This window comes from Hydra viridissima, unplaced genomic scaffold (genome assembly GCF_058129835.1).
Source record: "Hydra viridissima isolate aposymbiotic clone 2 unplaced genomic scaffold, HvirCarnegie_v1 scaffold_20, whole genome shotgun sequence".
Lineage (NCBI taxonomy): Eukaryota > Metazoa > Cnidaria > Hydrozoa > Anthoathecata > Hydridae > Hydra > Hydra viridissima.
The window spans coordinates 771,441-795,000 of NW_028324319.1; the positions used below are offsets into that span (position 1 = coordinate 771,441).

General features: G+C 27.7%; 2 protein-coding genes and 1 pseudogene across 5 annotated transcripts; 2 read left to right on the forward strand and 1 right to left on the reverse strand.

Moving 5' to 3' along the window:
* The first annotated feature begins 2,788 nt into the window (after window positions 1-2,788).
* LOC149876450 (uncharacterized) lies at window positions 2,789-7,537 on the forward strand. The gene is made up of 8 exons (XM_090075363.1): window positions 2,789-3,094; window positions 3,825-3,928; window positions 4,280-4,574; window positions 6,146-6,259; window positions 6,424-6,567; window positions 6,912-7,041; window positions 7,129-7,183; window positions 7,300-7,537. Exons 1-8 carry the CDS (start codon window positions 3,043-3,045, stop codon window positions 7,420-7,422), a joined length of 1,017 nt encoding a protein of 338 aa, XP_089931489.1. The 5' UTR covers window positions 2,789-3,042; the 3' UTR covers window positions 7,423-7,537.
* A 720-nt stretch (window positions 7,538-8,257) lies between these two features.
* LOC145187967 (anaphase-promoting complex subunit 7-like) lies at window positions 8,258-16,826 on the forward strand. 4 transcript variants are annotated; one of them, XM_090075359.1, is made up of 21 exons: window positions 8,260-8,396; window positions 8,681-8,815; window positions 9,270-9,341; window positions 9,434-9,520; window positions 9,829-9,911; window positions 10,053-10,085; window positions 10,908-11,014; window positions 11,965-12,018; window positions 12,252-12,286; window positions 12,365-12,457; window positions 12,885-12,973; window positions 13,155-13,269; window positions 13,651-13,696; window positions 13,990-14,085; window positions 15,009-15,109; window positions 15,212-15,256; window positions 15,338-15,450; window positions 15,913-16,029; window positions 16,153-16,276; window positions 16,558-16,584; window positions 16,675-16,826. In XM_090075359.1, the coding sequence occupies exons 1-21, from the start codon at window positions 8,325-8,327 to the stop codon at window positions 16,684-16,686; spliced, it is 1,656 nt and encodes a 551-aa protein (XP_089931485.1). In that variant the 5' UTR covers window positions 8,260-8,324; the 3' UTR covers window positions 16,687-16,826. The 4 variants fall into 4 exon arrangements, with proteins under 4 accessions (XP_089931488.1, XP_089931485.1, XP_089931486.1 ...); XM_090075360.1 differs by lacking the exons at window positions 8,260-8,396; window positions 8,681-8,815; window positions 9,270-9,341 and having other exon boundaries at window positions 9,445-9,520; window positions 9,829-9,924; XM_090075361.1 differs by lacking the exons at window positions 8,260-8,396; window positions 8,681-8,815; window positions 9,270-9,341; window positions 9,434-9,520; window positions 9,829-9,911 and having other exon boundaries at window positions 10,060-10,085; window positions 10,908-10,971; window positions 11,966-12,018.
* A 3,723-nt stretch (window positions 16,827-20,549) lies between these two features.
* On the reverse strand, window positions 20,550-22,691 carry LOC149876451 (uncharacterized; annotated as a pseudogene).
* Window positions 22,692-23,560: the final 869 nt, after the last annotated feature.

Sequence of the window (23,560 nt, forward strand, 5' to 3'; positions counted from 1 at the left end):
CAAAGCTAATTTAGCTACAGATTAACGGTGCAAAATTTTTGCTGTGAGCTTGGCTGGAAAAAAAAGTTAAAACTCTCATTTCAAGTAACGTGCGTTCTGCTTGTGTTAAAACCGTACTTAATTGTAGAAGGATCGTAGAATATTCTTGAATCTTTAGGAAGGTTTTAGATTTTTCTGATCATTTATTTAAAACCGTTTTTAAGAGTTTTTTTTGTTTAAATCATTTGGCTCAACGAAGCGAAATAAATCATAATCTCAACTATTTTATCACACAATTTCGCCTGCAGTCAAAAATTTTGACTGGCCCTTTTTAATTTATTTTTAAAAGCCAATTTGGTGATTTGATCTTTGAATTCAAAACAATATGCAAGGTTCAACTTTAACACACGCGAATTGATGTCTACTAAAAAACACGAGAGCTTATACGATAATACGATTGTCTTCTTAAATTATTTAATCTTAGTTAAATGGCGAAAATCACATTAAATTGATGCATAATTCTGCTGTTTTTTTTTTTTTTTTGCAGCGTTTTACTATTTAAAGCTGACATTTAGTGCATTAGAAATCTGTCAAAATAGAATCTGTCATTTCATTCTTTCGCAACCGAACGAGGAAGGGGAAAAAACATTTACGTAGGAAATCGATGGAATCGATCGAATAAACAATGAATAAGAGATCACAACTATTCACCACAAAATTGTCCTCATTGGACGGGGATGGAGGGAAGGTGGTTGCTCTGCTTTTTTACTAACTCCACATTTAATTCTTTACATTTCAAACTGATATTTCGAACCTTTTTTTTTAAACTTAATAGAAAAAAGTACAAAGTCTTATGTTCCTTAAAAAAAAAAACAATTTGTGTTCACGTTCGAAATCTAACAAATTTGTGTTCACATTCATGTTCTAATGTTTGTTGCTTTCGTTTTTTTTATTCTAAAAACTCAAGCAATTGTTCATCATCATTGAATTGAGTTGGATCTTTTAACTGTCAACTCTTTTTTTTGTGTGTGGCATAAAAAAGATAACCATTTAAAAAAAGGAGAGTAAAAGAAAATTGAATTTTGTAAAAAATCACAACTACATTTTGAAACATTTTAAATTATTTTTTGAATGTGTGACAATAAAAAAAAAAATAGAAAACGGATTTTGAGATTTTTCAAATGGTTTTCAACGATTTCCCTTAGGAAATGATAAAAGTAACCGAGGCTACTGGCAAACTAAAAATATCAACGGCAAATAATAGCAATGACAAATTATTGTTAAGGAAGTATTAGTGGTAAAAAGTCGGTGCTCAAGCGACATTAGTCAAATGCCGTTGTTCAAATACCATTTGGCTAAAAGTACTTCTTTGTTTGTTTCATAAATGTTTCTCGCTGCAGGAAGTTATGTTATGACTTAAATTTTGCAATTAGGAAGATATTTTTATTTCTCATCTTTGTTAATAATTTACGGAAAAAGTTGATAACTCATCTGGTTCAGAATAGTAATAGGTGGCTATCTTTCCTAATATGTATCCTGACTAACTGGTCGGAATTCCTTTCTGTAGTTTATTCATGCTGAAAACGCGACTGAATTCACAAATTGGATCATATCTCTCGGTAGGAGGTTGAAATGTATAGCTTCTTTTTGCGGTACGAGATTAATAAAAAACAATACAATAAAAACTAATGTTACGCTTGCCAAATACTCGACGTACCATACATCTATGCAAAACATATTTCTTATTGCTTTAAACTAAACTTTTTAGGATTTTTTAAAAAAGGATGTTGAAGTCGTTTCTGTTGAAATATTTGCCATTTATCAAAGTGCTTTGTTCCGACTTTCTTTAAAACTCACTATCATGTTGCTGCTAACAAATTGACCTTCTGTACATAATCTGCAATAATTTCTGGAATGGCATCCAGTGTACCCAAGAATGAATCACGGAGCCCTAGAACAATCTTTAATAAATCCTGTATGTTAATACTTTTAGAAATTTTTATCTGCAAGAGATTTTGTGTAATTCCGTAATTAGAAAATTCCTTTTCGTTATTTACAATTTCAAAAGGAGAATAAATTCAAAAAGATGGACAAAAATTTTCTTCTTGTAAGTACTTATCTGTTGGGACTGAGCATCAGAGTCTCGGAAATCTCTTATGTACGATTCCACCATTAACGATACTTCAAAGTTCGTACCGGAAAAATCAGTCCTTCCAAGATCGATCCCAATCTGCATCGGTATCGTAGGACGGGTATCGTAAAAAATGACCGAACAATATTGACTGCACGGTTCATTCTTTGTAGGGACAGTTGAAAGTCACTTACACAAGGAGGCCGTGTTTTCCGTGTTGTTTGTCAGATGCCGTTAATCCGATTTTTTATCTTAATTTTGCTGGTTTTTCGCAGTTTTCCAGTTTAAATCTTCTAATCTTAAATTTAAACTTACCAAAGAAAAATGCTAATAACACGGCAAACCACATCAATTACAAAAAACATCGTAGGTCCAGGTCTTATAATTAGTAAACGTTTCATAAGAATAGAACCCGAGTAGGCTCACTTGATGGACATCTCGCTATTATTTGCTAAATTTGAACTAAAGTTACTAAGGTCTATTTGAAATAACTTGTCAGCGTTAATCAATGAAGGCAAATCTTTATAATGGCAAACAGAAAAACCTTCTTGAAAGACAAACACTTCATCTTCCTTAAGTCAACAATGTCGCTAAAAAAAATGGTGCTTTTTACTTAGTTAAGAAAGATTAATTAAAATTCGCTCAAAAATAAGTTACAAAAAGTTACGATCTTTTAGAATAGAGGACGGAAACATCGGTTTGGCGCCATTAACAGGAAATAGTTACAAAAAAAGATTGTTGAAACTGCAACCACATGCTGTTTTAAAAGATAAGTCGAATGAGTGCCGTTTTTTTCTGTAAAATGTCACTACTACGTCCAGATGCAGATAGTGAATACATCCATAATAAGAATTTGTTAAATAACGTATCTAATAAACTTTATACCTGACATTATTTGGGTTTTATACAATACGACTGTTAATTGCCTTCCAATGACGATGAAAATCTTATATTTGGTTTGCCTCCTTATTAGCGCCAATCTCGGTAAAAGTTAATTTCTGACTATTTCAGTTTTGCTTTTTCTTTTTGGGTATATGTATTTTAGAACCATGTAATTTTATTCCACTCAAAAGACACATTGTGTGTATGTGTACGCACACATACACACATCAATTTTCTCTGTAAAAGAAGTAAATGTGTACTAAAAGAAGTAAATGTGTGTAAAACATTCTTTTGTCTGCCTTAACCTGCAATCTTGTTTACTTGACCAATCTGATATGAACAATCATTCCAACCTTATCTGTCTGAGATTTAAGCCATTTTAAATACAGTCAAGGTATCTTTGTTTCTCCAGGAGAGTTGGATAAAATATTTGCCAACATAAAACAAATAGTCATTCCAGATCTTGATAGCTCATGTCTGGCATTTCTACTTGCTCGTAAAAAAGTTTTTAAACATTACTAACATCAAAGAATTTTAAAAAAATTTTGACAATTAAAAAATTAAAATATTTAAATATATTTCTCAAAATTATTTAAATGTTTACTAAGATGTTCTGCTTGATAATGGTGACCTATGAATATCACATTTGGTGACCTTCGAATATCAACAATAAGAAAAGCTGCAGTTGTATGATACCTATTCATTATAGATTTGTTAAAAAATAAGCAAAATAGAAATAGAATGTTATGTTTTACAAATAATTATGGCTTTAAGTATGTTATCCCATGAGAAATTCATTTTTAACATTTTAAAAGAAACTTTTTCTTTAAAGTATTTGGAGACATTGGTTTTCTGGCGGAAATGTTCGGATTGAATGATGAAAGTTCTCAAAATAATATTCACGCTTATAAAAAGTCTACTGAAAGTAAGAAAAAGGTATTTAATTATTTTCTAATTTTAGTTAAAACATTTTGAATTTGTTCAAAAATTAAATTTTTCTTACAAAGTTATTTCTACCATAATTGTAATTTTACTATTTGTAGTCATATTTATAGTATTACTTGATCATATTGTATTATATTATTAAATAGGGTTTTATTTTATTCTTTAGGATATATTAGTTTTTTATCTGATTTAAAAACCTCAACAACCTACGTAATGAATTTTGTTAAAAATTTATAAAAATTTATATATATATATATATATATATATATATATATATATATATATATATATATATATATATATATATATATTGCATTATGTTTTTTGTTTGTGTTTTTACAGATGACAGATATACAGCATTTAATTGAAAAAAAATGGGAAAAAGGTTCAGATGACCTTAAGGTTAAAAAAGCTATCAAGCAGTTTTACGATACAATTAATGATGTTCATTTAAAGACTGGTAGTGGAGACAAGTTTAATAGAAGTACACCTAAGAGTTTCTCCAACTTGTTAGCAGAAGATTGGAAGCAATATTTTAAAGAAACTGATAAAATATTAGATAGGAAAGTAATGAAAGACCTTCAAGAGATCACTAATGTTAAAGATTCTACTGATCAAATTATGAAAGAAGTCACAGGTATTTCAATATTAGTTTTTATATGTGACCCATCTGACCAAAACCAGTCACATGTATAAAATTTTAAGTTTTGAGTGTGATACATATTTGAAAAGGTATAATATTCTGCTTTAAAATGATGCAAAAATTATTGCTCTAGCTTGACCCTAGCCAAAGTTATGAGCAAAAATATAACATCTATATTAAAATTTTAAAACGGAAAAAAACGCGTTTGAAGGTTTGATGTCATATAAAATAGATAAAATAGATGTCACAAAAATCACCAAATTAACCATCAAAAAATTATTTTTTATTAAAACTTAAGTTTGAATAGCAAAGAAAAGTTAATTATGTTAACAATTATGCAAAAAAATAAATAATGATAAAAACTAAATTTTTGAGATGTTTTGATGGTTTTCTCAATATAACATAACGCGACATCCGACTGGTTTTGGTCAGATGCGTCACATATTACACAGTTCTACTAATTGTGTTCTTTTTTTATATGTCTATTTTTCTCCTTATATATTACAAATATTTACTTGAGCAAATAACACATTGTTAAAAAGATGAAAATGGTTAAAAAATTGTTCTATTTAATTTTACTTTGTTAATCATGTAAATTGTTTAAAGTCTTATCATTAAAATCTGCTGTAACTGATTGAAAGAGGATGCTTATTAAGAAGCTAATTTGTTTTTGAATTACTCAAGTTTGTTATGGGAAAACTAATCACTCCTCTCCTGTATTGTAGCTTTTGTTGGAGGAACACCAATCTTTACCATGTATAAAGCTCCTCTCATAATCAAAATGGAACTTTTGATAGCTGATCATTTTTTGTTTCTTACACTCAACTAACCTGTGACTTTTTGAATCCCTTCATCATTTTACATTTGTAAAAAAAAAAAATCTATTAGTGGTATAAGTATGCAAATATTGATAATTATGAGATTCTGTACAACCGTCAATTTCACAAACCTGTATACTTAGGATTTTTTTCATTACCTTTGCTATTTTCCTAATCACAAAGTTTATTTTGCAAAGTTTTTTTTGCTTGTTTTTTTTTTTTTTTGTTTTTTTTTTATGGAAAATTAAATCAGTTTTGAATTGTAAGTAATTAAAGGTGAATTAAGTTTAAATTGATTTCTCCTGGAGAGTTATCACAGACTGACTTACAGCATTATGCTAAAACTTAAAAAGCAACAAGATGCTGTTTTGAACTCTTTTCTCATAATTTTTTTAACATTATGAATGAAATAAACTTTTTAGATGAGTAATAATATTTTAGATATGTTTAGTTGTATATTTTACTGTTAGCGTTCTATCTATAAGCTTTAAATGGTTTAAATGGTGTGAAGAGGTTTCCTATATTGAAAAAAACCAACATGTTTTTGTGAAAATAATGGTTTTGTATTAGGGGATGGTATCAATTGTATGCATCAATTTTCATAGAGAGATAGTTAAATGGCTAGCTTATATTAATTTAAGTTTTTTTTCTCATCAAATTAGAAATGTCATTGAGTTTCAATACCTTTTAAAACTCTTGATTGAAAAATCATCTTATACTATTTACCTTTTATTTAAATTATCTTAGATAATGTTGTGCTTGTTGATAAAAAAATAGAAGTTTCTCATCCTGAAGTGATGGTTCTGCAACCATCTGGAATCAATTCTAAAGATTACCCAAAATTTGTTGCCTTAGTTCAAAGTTAGTATCTTTTTAAAGTATGAGTTTTTCTTGTTACAACTTATTATTTTAAATAATTATAATATTAAAAGATAAGATAAAAAAGAAATAGTTTTGATAGGAGGAGTTTATTGTTATGTTATTATAATCTCATTTTTATGATTGTAGATATTTTATGTTCATAGATTGGATAGAAAATTTAACTTCGAATGAAACTAGAAGTGATAGAAATGATGATGAGGAAGATGACGATGATGAAAATGATTCCAAGACGAAGCTGTTACCAGAAGGCCTTAAGCAAGATAAAAAGACAACTATTAGTCCAAAAGGTAAAAATGATTGTTTTTTTTTTTTGTTTTTTTTGAAAAGTTAATTTTAAGTATTTATATATTTTATTTTGATAAGTGACAATATTTTCAAATTTAAAAAAGTAGGTTTTTTAGTGAACTGAGTGATTGTGAAATTGTTAAATGCCTCATAACAGTAAAAACACTTTCCCACCTACATCATTTTTTTTTTTTTTTTTCATTTTTAAAAATATTTGGTTAAATTGAACAACTTAATTATTTAAGAAGTAATGCTGTGGAGAAAATAGCGCAATACCTGAAAAACTATTTTTATCTTTGTAATTTTTTTTTTTTTTTGTAATGTTCTTTTAAATTTTCATAACAAGATTCTGAAGAAATAGAAATGGAGGAATGGATTAGAACAAACTTTGTAAAGCCGCACACTGAATATGGAAGTTATTCAAATGACAAATATGGTGATAAAAAAGATATCACTGAGAGAAATCAGGAAAAAAGGTTACTTGACATTATTGACTTTGGTAGTCTAATTTGTTAATCAATAAAGTTTATAATTATGTGAGTTGAAAAGGTTTTTTTATTTAGAGATGACTGGTCCAAAAAGTCAGAAAAAGAATTAGCTGACCAAGAAAATATCCAAGTAAACTAGCGTCTATATTGTTTAATATTCTCCTATGCTGTAACAAGTTTACGTCACTTTTTTCTTGTTTCAAAATTTTTTTATGGTTTCAAAATAAAAAAAAGTTTCTTGTTTAGAAAAGCAAAGAGCATAAAGATAAAAACGTTCTGCAATGGAGACAAGTCAAAAAAATCTTGGAACAACGTATGAATAAGTTTGCAAAGTTGTTGGGGGAAAAGACGATGCTTCAAAAGCAATGAATTCAAGAATTTTTCTATGGTTCAAGTTTTTTTTTAAATAGCAGTTTGTAAGTTTATATTTTATTGATTTATTTTGAGCTTTAAACTTTAAAAAATTGAGTTTTTTGTTTCCAAGAAGAAAAAAGTTTGATTTTTTTTTTTTAAAAACGTTTTTAGGAACTTTTCTGTGGTTGTTAAAATTATTTAAGTTTTAAATAAGTTTTAAACTTTTTTTATAACTTTTTTTAAACTAAGATATTTTTATAAATATTTTGATATATTTTTTATTAATATTTCTATTGAGGTGTTTATTTAACAATTTGGTGTATAGTTTTTGTAAATACATTATTTATGGAAAAATATTGCATGAATTTATTTCACCATTCCAGCATTTTTTTTTTTTTTCAGATTTTTTACCACTAAGTTTATTTATATTTTGTGTAAAAGATATTTATGATTTTTAAGAAAATAAAGTAGCATCATGACTGCATATTTTAAGATTACATCTCTAGTGAACTCCTTATTAGAAATGTTAGAAGGTTGCCAGGCATGAACAGATGCAAATAAAAAATATGTACAGAATTTAAAAAAAAAAAATGCACCACAGTTTTTTTATAAAAAATTACTATTTTTGTTTGGTTTAACAAGCAAGCAAATTTTTGGAAGATAAAAATTCTCTTTGACTTTACATCAGGGAGAGATTTTCTTTTTTGAATATAACTGTAAAGGAACCCTTTGTAATGTTGTATTAGTAGTATGTTAGAATGTAGCTGTAAAGGAACCCTTTTGTAATGTTGTATTAGAATGCAATGTATGAGGTGAGTGTCACTTGGTTTCACTTAAAAAAATAATTTTGTCTTGTTGATTATTTTTATTTTGTTTCAGAATAAAAAGTATTTATATTTTTTCATCAAGCAAAAGGAATGCAGGCAATAAGTATTGAACAATTGTCAAAACTTTATGAGAATGGGTTGTATGGAAGTTTAAAATTGTTGGTAGGCCTTTTAATTCAAATTTTTAATCTTTAGAACTGCAAGTGTTGAGCAATATATTAAATCTACTGGAAAGTTCTGTCTGTTTTTAGAATAAAACAAAATACAAATTATTCTTACCGTCGACAAACTTTATTAAAACAGAAAGAACATTCCAATAGACCTAATGTTAATTTAAATTCCAAGCTAATCACTGTTCCTGGGCCCATCAATTGACAGTAAAAGAAAATTTAAAATGAAAAGATAGTTTAGTGTTTGAATTGACAATAAATAATAAATACTTATAGGCATCATTTCATTTGTCACTTGGTGAACTTGCATTAATTAAGGAAGATGACTTCCAAACTGCAGCTATGAAGTACCAGCTTCTTGTTTTCTATGGGAATGCTTTGTATAAAGAAGGAGATTATAAAATGGCAGAAGTAAGATGCTTTTACTTAGATTATTTGTTGATTATTAATTTTTGTTTTTGTCAGTTAAAAGCTGATTTTTTCTGAATATTTTCCCGGTTTTCCATTTAATTGTTAAAGTAAATATTTAAAAAGTAGTATATATTTAATAAGTAACTTAAAAGGCTTTATTTTTTATGTTTTCTTTGACCAGTAATTTTATGTTTTACTAATGGTTATCTCTGGTTGAACTTGGCATGCTTTTTTTATTTCAACCAAGAAAATAATATTTTATAAAAATGTTTAAGTTTAAAGTTGCTGTGCCATATACTTTTTATTTAGCTAAGATATCTGAGTTATTTGTCTGCAGAACTTATTAAGTTTGTTAGAAAGAACATAATTGTCAGAGAATTGGTACTTTATAGTTATAATTTTTTTCTCATCAGAATTTGAAATCTTATTTAATTTTTTTTTTTACCTTTTTTAGCTGCAATACTGTGATGCATTGAAGTTGAGAAGATTGTTTGCTAGAATGAAATTGCAACCTGTACAGAGACAGGTTATTTGTTTTTTCTACCCAACTGCTATCAAAGCACAATTAAAGTTGTCTTTTTTTTTCTTTTCTTCTGGTAAATTTTTTATTATTTTCAGTCAAATTTGAGCTCAGAAGTTGATATAAAGTGCAAACTTTATGATTGCTACATGAAGATGAAAAACCTCAAGCAAGCTATGGCTACAGTGAGTAAAGCTTTAATTTTAAAATTATACTCTTTAAAAAATGGTATTTTTTCTGTTCTTTATTCTTAATGTAGCATGTGTATTCTTCATGTAGCATGTTTATTCTTCATGTAGCATGTTTATTTTTTCTGTTCTTTATTCGTCATGTAGCATGTTTATTCTTCATGTAGCATGTTTATTTTTTCTGTTCTTTATTCTTCATATAGCATGTTTATTCTTCATGTAGCATATTTATTTTGCTATAAATTTTTATTGTAAAAAGCTCATTGTTTGGTGGGTTTGTTTATAAAGTAAATTTGTTTATTAAGTTTGAAAGTATTGCACAAAAACAAAGAACACCAAAAATCAATATGATGCTTGCTAAACTTTACCAAAAACATGGAATGGAAAGGTACCTCAAGATGGTAATTTTAAAGATCTATGGTTCTTTATTTAAACTCTCTAGGAATATGTGCATATTTACCCAACATCAGATACTAATTTTGTAAAGAGTACACAAATAATTTTTTTCTTTTTTTTTTATCTTTTACAGATCAGCTGTCACTTGTTTCAAGGATGTCTTAAGGTAACCAAAGTTTTGTTTGTAACATCAAAAACCATATAATGTTACTAAAATACTAAGAAGTTTTGGTTCATAATAAATCCTAAAAATGGATAAAATTCAAAAAAATAAAATCATTTCCAACCCATTGTCTAAAACCATATATTTAAGTCAAAAACTTACATTTGAGAAAACAATGGTTTTGCATATAGTAAATACAACGAATCATTATTGTTCATGGTGCTAAAAAGCTCTATGATTAGTCAAGCAACATAGTTTCCTTTGGCTGATCTAGATTATAATATGGTGCCCCCATTTCAAGCTCAGAAATTATAAAATGTGAGCTAGTACACTCTATTTTTATGAAAATCCTTGTATATCATAGTTTTTTCATTAAATATTTAATTACCAACTTTTTTAGGCCAATTTTTTTATTTGAACACAGTTTTTTTCAAAGAATATTTATTTTATACATATTGTAAATTATTCAAAATAGAAATCAAAACAATCTCATATGCCTATTTACAGTCAAATGTTAATATTTTAGTACTATCCATTAAATCGTTGGAATTGATATATTGCACATTTAAGATACTTAGATCTTGTATATAATGTGTATAGTAGAGTTTTTGGTTCACAGGTGATAAACTAATCGTTTCTAACTAAAGGGTTTTCTAACTAAAATTTTCTAACTAAAGATTTATGACATTTTTTAAGTATTAAAGCCCAAAATTTAAAGTAAAGTGAAGGAGTATTGTCACAAGTAATTTATTGTATGAACCTAGTTTGAAATTATTAACTACTTAATAGATGCTTAGTCATCCCCGTTTAACTTTCTTTCTTTAGATCTGAACCACTTGCTTTGGAAGCAGCTACTTCTTTACTAGACTTGGGCACACCCGTTCAAGAGGTTCATACCTTAATGTGTAGCATTGGATCTCCAACCCCTGAATGTTAAGTTATTTCCATTCAATGGTTGAAACAAATGAAGAAAAAAAACAACAACAATAACAACAAACATAATTAGTAACTTTTATTTAGATTAAAAAGAACGTTATTTTATTTAAGGTATTTTCATAGTTGATATAGAGTTTTAAAGTGCTTGCTTAATAATATTTTGCTTCCACCAGTTCATTTAACACACAAATTTGAAAGTTTTATTAAAAGATTTCCAGGAGTCCAGATGTACCAAAGTAGTTTAATAATTTCCTTAAAACCCAGAGAAGTTTTTTTTATTTATATGCTTGGTTTAAGAAATTTTTTGCTGGATGAAGAGCTTGAAGATGGAAAAGACTGTGTCCTTTATTTTACATTTGATAACTGAGTAAAGGTGCTAGTTGAATCAGAAGCATACAACAAACGCATTAAAACGCTTGTTTAGATGTTTGGCAATACTCATTCTACATTTCTAGACTGATTATAAAATTTGTTTTAAAGCTATTAAGTTTTATAAAGAAAAATAACAAATAAAAGAAACAAATAAAAATAACAAATAAAAGAAAAGTTCATTTTAGCTGTCAGTTTTTTAAATTAATTTATTTAAAAATTTAAAAAATTATTTAAAAATCAAGATTTAATTTTGATAAATTAATTTAAAACATTTACAAAAGTTTGCAAAAAGTCACTGGCGAATTTTAAAAGATTTTAGAAATTCAAAGCTCCTTAATTTTATCAGGGATCATCTTGTGATTCTGTAATGTTGCTCAAAGCTAAGTGAACCTGACTTTTCTCTTAATAAGAATATTGAATAAGCTACTAAATATGAACCCAAAAACAAATTACTCAGATATTTTTTTGTATATTGCTGGTTGATTTTTAAATATTAATCCTAAAGTAATTGATATAGAAAAATTTCACTTTTTTTAACATTAGAGTTGTCATTTTATTCCCCTATTAATCTTTAGGATGATCCAATACATTAAAGGATATGCTTTAGTTTCTCTTAACAAACATCCGAGTAAGTGAATGCTCTTTATTTAGTGCTTATCTTTGATTTTTTGAATTTGAATGATTTTTTTTAAACTTGGTTCTCATGGTTGATTTATAGTTGGCTAATGAGTTTCTCTTGTTTCTTTTAAAGTCTGTTAAAATTTGAAATCAGAATTTATTATAATTATTTGCATATATTTGTAAATAAGTAATTTGTAACTTGAAATCTTAAACTGAAAAGTAGGTTGTTTTTTTTTTAAGAAGCCTTACATGTGTTTAAGTCACTGGAAACTCAGGTAAATATTTGCATATAACTGTTTATACCAATTTTTCTCTTATTTGTATTTAGTTTCTTATCCAATTTTGAATTTTAGAGCCTGAGAAATAATTGCTGTCTTCTATCAAAAATAGCAGAGTCATACTGTAGAACTGGGGATGTTGACAGTGCTAAAAGTACTTATGAAAGAGTAAATATAAATATCAAATTCTTCAAAATATATTTTACATCAAATTTTTTTCAAAATATTTGAGTTTGAAACTAATTGTTAAACAGCAGAGATTCCTTTCTATAAATATATGTTGAACAAATTACTATTATATATGAATACAGATATGTTATGTAGTATAAATAAATACTTAAGTGACATTGTTTTTATATTATATATAATAGAAGAAACAAATTCAATCAATAATAGTGTTTATTTCATTATGATTTTGGTTGATTTTGTTTTTTCATATAATTCTTAAAATTAATAAAAGTGCATTGAATTTAAAAAATTATTGTTAAATTATTAATTATGAAATGATTGTTATTAGTTTGTTGGTTTTATTTTAAATATTTTTTAACCAAAATTAAATCATAAAGTTGAAAACAGTTTTTTGTTTATAATCCAGGTACGCTTGATAAACAAGCACCATCTCATAGGAATGGACACATTTGCCCAACTGTTGGCAGATAACAAACAGAAAGCTGAACTACAAAAGTAAAATGAAAATATAATTATGTAAAATTAAGTAAAATACTCTACACTAAAAATTGTAATAAATGTGCAAAAAAAAAAAAAGAAAAGAAAACAATAACTTTTAATAAAAATTAAATTTGTATTTGAACATATAAAAAGGAGCATAATTTTATTTTTAACCTGTCACTAATTATGAAATTAGGTTGTCACAAGAACTTTTAGAAGTCAATGATCAGAGTGTTGAATCCTGGATAGCTTTGGCTTATTACTCTTTATGTTGCAACCAAAAGGCTAGAGCAGTTTATTTTGCTCAGAAGGTAACTCATTTTAAACTTGTGAGTTTCTTTTTTTTCCGTTTTACTCAGTACTAACTATATTATATGGCTTTGTAATTCATATCAAGTTATTCACAAATAAAATGAAAATATTGAAAAAGTGAAAATGATTTTAACATGAATAAAGTTTCAAAAATAAGCAACACTTGTTGTATATTTTTTTGCAGTTTTTAACTGTGTTAAGTTTACTTCAAATTTTGGTCATGTTCATCTCCCCGATGTTTGATGTGATTTGATGTGCTAATGTTTTACTAAGAATTTTAAATGTGTATTGAATTCATATAAATTATTCTTCAAAAATTTATTTGCTTTTGGATTTGGAGTAGGAATAACATCATTTACCAATTGCTTTTAATCTTTTAGGCTCATGTAACTGATGTTACAAATGTCCAAGCATTAGTTTTAAAAGGTTGGTTTTGTTGAATGTTGTTTTTTTTAGCATATTTACATACATGACATAATTGTATGTATGTATGTTTGTATGTATGTATATATGTATGTATGTATGTATGTATGTATGTATGTATGTATGTATGTATGTATGTATGTATGTATGTATGTATGTATGTATGTATATATGTATGTATGCATGCTGCAATCTATGCAATTTATGCAATTAATGTATGCAGTAAAGTTATAATTTAAAATTTAAAACTACAATTCAAATTATGCATAAATAAATTTAAGTATTTTATATAATAGCTTCTCTTCTTCATTCATTAAACAAGACTCAAGAAGCACTCATTCACTTTAGGGAAGCCATAAGGTTGGATCCAAAGAGATTTGAGTCATATGCTGGTAAAGATTATATTTCAAAAAATTTTTTTAGGTGTTATCAATTTACTTTTATATTTTATTTGTAAATGAAGTATCGTTAAAACATAAAAACTGTGCAATATGATAATGACCCATAAGATTTTTGAAATATTTTGAGAAGCACTTAATCACTTTTGATAATAATTTTATTGTTATAAACCAAATTTATCTCCCTTTCAAGTACTATAAAGCTAGTTTTGAAAGATTGACTGTAAACAAAGAAAATGCATTGTTATTTTAATTTGTTTCACTAAGTGAAATTATTTTTTAAAAAAAAGCAGAATGGTTGCAGCGAAATTCAGTGTGTAAAAGAGATTTTATTATGTAAATGATCTTAAATAACTCACCAGACAATTATCTCCAGAGATGCATAAACAAACTGAGCTATACAGATAACTCAGAGTTACTACACAGTTACACAGTTGATATGTTGAAAACCTAACACCTATCCATTTGTAAGCACCATTCCAGAAGCAAAAAAATGGATTTTTTATTTTAGAAAATAAAAATAAACAATAAAGGCATTCCAGACTGCTACTTCTGCTAATTGCACTGTAATGTACATAGTGTTTCTGTGAATATATCAGGCCTTTTATGGATAAAATTTACTTTATAGACAAAGAAAAAATTTCAGACTGTTTTTTACATTATATTTAAATAGAAATTAGTTCTATTAGTTTAACATTTTCTGCAATTTGCAATTTTCTCCAACAGATAACTTCAGCTTAGACATCATTTAAAATTATATATCTTAACAAAAAATCATTACTATATGTAAAACATATATTAGTATTACTATCTGTTATACTAATTTATGATAGAATAATTTATGATAGAATAATTTATAGAAAATAAAAGTTTAAGGTTAATTTTTTTCAGTAAATATTAAATTTTCTAAAATTTAGGACTGGTAGATTGCTACATTTCAACAGAAAAATTAAAAGAGGCTTTGGTTGTTGCCAAGAATGCTCATAAAGCAATTGGAGCGAATGCAAGAACACTGACTGTATTTATTTTTTTCTTATTTTTCTTATATTTATCTTTTATTCTCTAATATTTGTCTATGTTCTTGTTGTATTATTAATATTTATTGCGATGTTTATCTTAGCTTTGTGCAAAAGTATATGCAGAAGAGTCTCAAACTCTGGAAAAGGTTTTTTATATATAATTCATTTTTCTCATTTAAGTGGAACATGTGTGCTTAAAGATTTACTAAATTGTGGGCATTTTTCAGGCTAAAACGATGCTTAAGAAAGCTATATCTAATGATGCAACTTATGTACCACCAACAATTATTCTAACGGAAATTCTCATTAAAGAACACCTTTTTGAAGAAGCAGAACAGTTGTAAGTGATTCACTGTAGTTAATTTTTCTTATGTATTTATTATATGTATTTATACTCTTATATACACTAATATTTTTTTATAGACACTTTCCACCCTAAAGTTTTAACGATAAACGAAATTTAAGAACTTTTTCTTTGGTCCAATTGCCTTTGAATTTTTATTGAAAAATTTTCATTGCATTTTTAAGAGTCTTTTTTAATCTAGTTTTCCTACTGACTTTAGCTTTATATTTAAATAAACTGCAGATATTGAATCAAAGGCGTTCTGTCAGTAATTAATTTAGTATGCAACTATAAGTTTAAATTTTTGTAAGTCATGAAAAAGTCATCGAAACTGTTCTCGTTAAGTTGGACAGAAAAAAAAAATTCTGAAGTTAGACATTTGACAATCCTGCTTCTGCGTGCTTTTTTTTTGTTGTAAAATGTTTTTTTTTGTTGTTGTTTTGTTATAAATTGTTTTAGGCTGCGTAAGCAACTAGCGACCCGGCAAACGTCAACCCTATATCGTCTGGCTGGTGATTGCTTGAAACAAATGGGAAACATAGAGGAAGGAATATCAATGTATGACATGGCTCTAAGGTCAATCGCTGTTTTTTTTTTGTTTTGTTTTATTTTTATTTTTTGATTTCATTGGTTTGAAGCATTGTGTTCGTTTGTACTTTTCGCTTTGTATCGAAAATTCAAATATTTATGCAACGGTAGGCTGGATCCAGAAAATGTTCAAGCGTTGGATGGTTTACATGGCGTTGAGCGAAATTCAACTGCGGGAGAATTAGACTTATCCGGAATTGCGGGACGGGAACCACGTGATAGAAGCAGCATGGAGGTATTATTCTTCCAAACATTAAAAAAAAATTTTTTATCAATTTTTGATACTTTTCTAACATGATATAATTAGCAAGTTAAGAAACGACCAATTGAACTGCACCTGTTGAGTTCCACCTGTTGAGTTCCACCTACTTACATATAGTTTAAATTTTACTCAGTGACTATTGCATGCGTTTAGCGTGAAAGAGCATCACTTTAGTAAAAATTCTAAAATTTTCACAAGAATCAAAGGATTTTAGAAATCTTATAGTTTAAAAAATACTTTCGTTTTTTCTGCAGGATATCGAGCTGGCTTCTGGAGTCGATGTAAGTTTATGAAGATCTTCTTGAATATTACTTATTTTACGCGTTTATTGCAACGCCACCTTTATTTTTTTATTTTTTATTTCTTCTTAGTGGATAGACTGAGAACCGTATGAGAGGTTTTTTTGATTGCAAGTTTCTGATGCGGTTTCTTGACCAAAAAAACTGTTTACTCGTCAAATTACTGTTAGATCAATATTTTACAAAGATTAATAATTTTATATATGAAAAAAATCTTGAACTAATGCCGTTCTGTTTTTCTTTTTGCCAATTCTATAAAACATCTTCGTGAATCAAGAAATCCGATAAAATTTCAAGGTAAGTTATAAAATCCCCAGTCTGCGACAAGTTACAAACAGGATGGTATCCTTTTTCGGCTATAATGATTAGTCTAATAATTGTTAACATTATAAATCTGAAAATTAATGTTATGAATGCTTATTATTATCACCTATGTTATTGTTATTATTTTATAGCGCGTCAGCAGCGCTGTCATCTGTATTTTATAACTCAATGGACATTGCTATTATTACATCTTCCTTAATATTAACTATAATCTATACAATCATGCGATGTTTATCACGCATGGAGTATTTTGAGCTTATCAAAAACACAAAATTAAAAAGATCTTTGCTTCTAATAAATATCCAGTTCTATTTTTTTTAAGTTCACCTGACTAATAATTATTTAAACATAAAGCAGTCAATTCTGAAAAATAAGTCTGGCAAGTAGCGGAGCTTGCAGGCGAGGTGGAAAGAGGCTGTTACGTAATAATTACTGTGGCTTTTGTAAAACTTGCCCTTGCCATGTCCTCTTTTTTAAACGAAAAGATTTTATCAGAAAAGGAATCAAATTATTGTGAGGAGAGAGAACTGAATTAAAAACAAATATTTAAAAAAAAAAACACACACCCAAGATCACTCATCAACTCTTCATATAAATAAGTGATAAAGCGTAAGAAGAAAAGTATGTAAAACCAATTATACATATAAAGTAGATATCTAACTCGCACTTCCGCAGTGAAGCAAATTTTTTGCCAGCCCAGATTTGTTTTGTCAGCCTGAAATGATGCAATGTTAAATAGAAAAAAAAAAAAAAAAAAGAATAATTGTCAGTTTAAATGAAACGCCTACCGGCATTAAATTTCTTGCTTCACTTTTTCTTACGGAACTTTTGTGAAGTTGGACATCTAGTTTATACATATTCAGTACAACTAGGAAAAGACGTAAATACGAAGGTGCATAAATGATAAAGCGTAAGAAAAGTTGAATACAACTGGGAAAAGACGTAAATGAGAAGATTTATCAACCTGCCACTTAAATTAAAGGTGAATGGGCATCGCAACAGAAAAACAACCAAAAGCTATAAAAGCTCAAAAAAAATATAGTTTTGAAGTTTTTAGACGGGCGTATGTTCGTCTCTTTTGGAAGAAGAAAAGAAGACGAAGTTTTAAAGAGAAAGTTCTAAGAAAGCTTTAAGAAGAATTTTAAAAAGAGAAAGAATTTTGTGTTAAAAAAAAAAATATTTTGATGAACAAGCAGTTGAGTAAAAAAGGGAAAGAAGAAGAAATATTGTTTAAAGAAGAATAACCAGAACTTTCAAATAAAGAAGAGATATTTGTAAAAAAGAGAAGAAAAAAAAAGAGCAGTAATTGATATAAACAGTTTTATTGAACACTGCGAGAAGTGTAAGAGAATATTACTTGTATTACATAACGTTATGAGCAAAAGATTGCTAACTATTACACACTAACATAACGTTTATTGACTTTTATTGCAAAACAGAATATACTGAGAACGGCAAACACAGCCTTAACCCTTTAACGATTAAACCTTGCCCATTCCTAAACAAACTATCCCCAAACCTCGCTTTTTCTTAATCAAGTAATCCCCGGGCCATCAACCTCGACCCCAACCTCCATTCACCCTTCCATATAAACCTAAAAACCAAAACTTTCCTATATCCCTAAATCCTAAACTTTACGTAATATTAACAAACATTAAATTAATTTGATGAAAACGCCGCCCTCACATTATAATAACTTTTATTTTTCTCCTCAATAAAATCATTTAGGTTTCTTAATTGTTAAATGAATTAATTATCAGCTTCCAAAACCTATTAATTGTCAATATTTTACTATGATGATACTGTCCAGCTTACTGCAGCTGGAAACCAACAACCTCAAATGTTTGAGACAATCAGATTTAACATAAACACATTGAAAATGATCCCGGAAACCTCCTGATGTAAGTCATGCTAAAATGTTAAAAGTTCTATGTATTCCTAATTTTTGTATACTCTGTGGAATGGTTCCGTGGACATGTCTTAAAAAATTCTTTCTAGTTATTTTTTGGTTTAGCATATCTTAATAATACGGAAAATGTGGCATATTGCAACACTTTCAATGCCATAGTATTCACAGAAGAAACAAACGTCATTAATTTTAACAATTAGGGCAACCCATAATAAATGAGGCAGCAAAAAATAAATCGCGTTTACTTAGTTCTTTCTTTGAGTGGCATTTTTAATAACAGCTTAAATATGTAATTTAAAAAAACTAATCCCCTTCCCTCCTCAAAAAAAACCGAACCCTTTTTGTAAATCTGGTTACAAATTTTCAGCATGTTAAAAATTATTTTCACAAAAATAAATCGAAAATCTATAGAAACAGTTCAACGAGAAAATAAATCGAGTCAACGCACAGTGGAAAATCTATAAAAAACAGTTCAACGAGGAAATAAATCGAGTCAAGGCACAATGGAAAATAAAGGTGTGTTTCACACCAAAAATCAATAACTTTTTTGTTGTTAAAAATAGAGAATTGAAATTTTTCACAAATGTAAAGTAGTGTATTACGCTTCTAATGAAATACTTTTTATAAAAATTAAAAATAAGTAAAAATAAAAAATTTCAAAATTGGCATTTATTTTATTTATACTTAACATAATACTTTTCAAATGTATGAAATACCTTAAAATTACTAGAAACGACGAAAAATACACAAAATGCTTACCTTCTAATTATAGAAATATTTCGGACAGTTTCTTAACAACAATTTTTAAATTGTTGTTTTTATGAAATAATGTGTAGGTATATTATAGGTACTATATCATAACTACATAGGAATTTTCAGCTCCTAAAATTAGTTTGTTGACTTTCATAAGCTGCAAAGTATCTTCATCTAATGCTGGTGATGTACGGGTCGGAACTGTACAGAAGAGTATGAAATACATCCTCATTTGTAATTGATCGAGAACATCTCCTGGCATAATTAAGGCGAAATTTTTTACTATCAAACAACCAATAAACAAACTTGCATCAGATATAAGTTCAGATTCCTCTGGAAGTTTCTGCTTGTATTAGGTTTGGCCAGAGGAACCATCACAGACCCATTTACTATATAAAAGTAAATATTTAAATTCAATACTTGACACAGAACCTATGGTCAAGATTCTAGCTACGGTGTGATCCAATAAATCTTGCAGCTCCAGAATTTTCGCATGTCGTCAGGTTAGAATTATTTTGTTCTATCTCCAATTTTAAACGTTGGGAGAAAATGAGTTGTTAATTTCACTAAGTAATGATTACTTTTAAAATACATTTTATTTAAAAAAACTTTTTTCTAAATAGTTTCTTTAAATATAAATTATTTAAAGAATAAGTTATTATTTCTTTAAAAAGTAATAGTAAAATTTTAAATAATTTTTACTTATAGAAAAAAATCAAAAACTTTCTTTCAACGTTTAAAATGGGAAATAGAACAAAATAATTCTAACCTGACGATGTGCGTTAGTAATTTCTATAGCAGAAGGTGGTGGATAACTGGTCTGTTTAATTTCTTGCATTTTTTTTAATATGGTGGGAATATGGAACAGTTTCGTTCATTTCGAAAAGTTTTGTCACCTTCCTCATGTACAAATATTGTGCTTTTGTTAAATCTAAATCAATAAACACGCTGAGTGGCTTCTTCATCCGTTAGCATGTTTTTCTGGCTTGCGTTTTCCATAAAACTCGATATTAAGTTTTTTTTGTATTTATCAGCAATCCTTTATGATTCCACAAGTTTTGCTTCTGCTTCTTCTCCTATTGAACGTAACACCTAATGATATATATTAAAGATGTGTTCGAATCTATATTCCTTAAGTAACATAGTATTTTTTCTTTATTGCTGGATTCTGATGAATCTTCATAAGACACGCACGGTCTTCCGAGCAAAAATGCAAGAATATAATGGTACCAATAAAAATTGATAATAAATTAAGGTGGCTCACCCCCTCTAAATCTAACTTTTTATTTATAAAGGTTAAAAACTTGTTTTTTATTTTTTATATAAGGAAATTCTATTAAAACTTTAACTTCTTAAAAGAAAAATGAAATTTCCATTTTTTGATGCTGAGTCAGCATAATTTGTCTAAAATCTTACCTTAGCTAAAACAATGATATCTTGAGTAAAATTTGCACTGAATACACCATATTTTGCCAAATGGTAGCTAAATAGTTGCTCCAGGGCTGGAACTAAAATTTTTTTCAAATGTTAAAAAAAACTAAAATGGCAGCAATAAAGGTGCAGAAATTGATTTAGTGCCTGTGTCAGTCTAACAAACTACATTCAAACTAATTTATTTATGCTTAAAATGTTATAATTCTAGTCCCAGCCCTCATAAATAAGTTAATCAACATACTGTGAAAATTTGAAGATAAAAGCTTTAACCAAACTGAAGATATTAACGTTTTCGTAAGAAAAATATATTAAAATAAGAAAGTCTTAAAAAACACATTTTAAAAAAAACAACATAAAAACAAAAAGTTTTTTTTATAAAAAGTTACTAAAAACTGCCACTAGCATAAGATTTCATATCATCATTCTCCTTGTCAATGTCTAAATAACCTTTGTTTATTGATCTTATATGTTTTCTTCGTGTTTTACTAACATCAGTCGATTTTCTTGACATATTTGATAGTCGGTTTTTATCTTTTTTGAAAGCTCCTTTTTCAAAATAAACACCTCCAGAAAACCCAAGCATTTTAAAAATGCAACTTAAAGAAGAAAATCCATCATTGTAATTTAAAATAGAAGAATAAACAGATATTTCAAGAATTTTCCTTGCAGTAAAAGTAGTTTTAGGGCATCGCTGCCATATCAAACCATTAAATGACTCATTGCAGTTTTGTGTCATCCCATGTAAACACTTTCTTAGCATTTCAGGGTTTGATAATTCTTGAAAAATAGGTTTAATTTCCTCCATAATTGCTACAGGTAAATTTGTTTTTTGTCTATAGCTTGTTTTACCCAGCAGCTTTCATACTCTGAGAACTGCTTTCTTTATAAACTTTATGTAGTTTATTGTTTGTAATATTATAACTGTGATTCGTAAGAGGTGGAGGCATATTCATTATAGCAGTAAAAGTAGACATAGCTTCTCTACCACGTCCAATTTCACGAAATGCCATAACAGCATGTAAATTTATTTCATATGGTTTTGAACTAGAAACACTTTGATTTACAGATGGTGATGAATAAAATGTACTTTCAAAGTCACAGTTTGAACATTGTATTATAATTCCAATAGAAAATCCCATACGTATAGATTCATTATGAAAAAAAGTTAGCTTGCTATTACACTCACTGCATGTGGAATACTGTTCAAATATATTTTTAATAATTCTAAAGTTACAAATAAAGAAAAAATTGTCAACTTCGGAATCACAATTTGTTGCAGCACTAAAGTTATGTTTTTTCTTAAGCTTTGATGCACTTGTTGTTTCTGATTTCCTGCTACAACCATTTACTTCCTCTGCTCTCCTTGTATACCTATTTCCATGATATTTTCTCTTTAAATTTCTAATTTTATTCCTTTTGCTCGCCATATCGAGATAGATAGTTTTCAGTTAAATTACATTGAATTAATGATACAGAGCACATTTTTAAGAAATATTACATTTTACAGAACAGTAGAAAAGCATAATAGATCTAACATTGAAAAATAGTTCAAAACTTTAAGTTAAAACCTTCAAGAAGTAATGAATAAATTTGTTGTTTACACCGTTGCTATGGCGTTGCTAAGGAGTAGGAAACTGTATTAACCACAATAACGGTATTTTTTGTTACTTTTTAAGCATATAATAGTAAAAATATATTATGAATTTTGTACTTCGATGCTTAATATAACATAATTCAAAAAAAAAAAAAAAATTTTTTTTTTGATTTTTAATGGGGGTGAGCCACCTTAAAAACCCAGCAAACATTTAGTCTAAAAAAGACGTCTTAAATATGTCTTTTAGACGTATTAGACGTTTTTTATACCTCTAAAAGACATCTTTTTTAGACTCGATGTTTGCTGGGAAAACATATGTTAAACTATTGTTATAAATGAACAAAATTTGAAACCACGATAAAAAGCGGTTTTCTGTATTTTTTTTACTTTGATCACTTTTTTCCCGATAATTTCGGAAACCGCACGTTTCTGCACCTCATTCTTATATATGCTTTTAATAAACACCTAGGCTACAATACTACATTAAATGTAAAGCTTGGGGAAGCGTGGGTAACTGCCAGTGAACTTGAAGAATTTTTTTTTTTCATTTATTTTATTATTAAAATAATTACTCCTAAACTAAACCATATAATTAAAAATGTATAATTTTCTTAAAATCTCCATAAGTTGAGCTTTTCAAAAATGTATAATACTTTATAATTATTCCCAGGAAGTTTTATAGAAAATTAACTTTTAAAGAGATGAATCGAATAGGTTTGAAATGAACATCCACAAAGTAATAAACAATAGGGCTTCAATAATTTTGTTTTTACATAAAATTATGTGAAATTCCGGCATTATAGTAATGATTGACTGTTAAACTATTAAATAAAATTGAAACGTAATCTCAGAAGCGACATTAGTAAATAAAATTTATGGTATTTGGTTGTTCTACCATTTTCCGCAGTGCAACCCCAGGACATATCTACAAATAGTTAAAAACA

What these genes read in the sequence shown, in the direction of transcription:
- LOC149876450 (XM_090075363.1), top strand. Translation starts at nt 3,043, where the DNA reads ATGACGATGAAAATCTTATATTTGGTTTGCCTCCTTATTAGCGCCAAT. An exon ending in CCTTATTAGCGCCAATCTCG is followed by an intron (nt 3,095 to 3,824) that starts GTAAAAGTTAAT and finishes TTTTCTTTAAAG; the next exon opens with TATTTGGAGACATTGGTTTT. An exon ending in CTACTGAAAGTAAGAAAAAG is followed by an intron (nt 3,929 to 4,279) that starts GTATTTAATTAT and finishes GTGTTTTTACAG; the next exon opens with ATGACAGATATACAGCATTT.
- LOC145187967 (XM_090075359.1), top strand. Translation starts at nt 8,325, where the DNA reads ATGCAGGCAATAAGTATTGAACAATTGTCAAAACTTTATGAGAATGGG. An exon ending in TTAAGTCACTGGAAACTCAG is followed by an intron (nt 12,287 to 12,364) that starts GTAAATATTTGC and finishes TTTGAATTTTAG; the next exon opens with AGCCTGAGAAATAATTGCTG. An exon ending in CTAAAAGTACTTATGAAAGA is followed by an intron (nt 12,458 to 12,884) that starts GTAAATATAAAT and finishes TTTATAATCCAG; the next exon opens with GTACGCTTGATAAACAAGCA.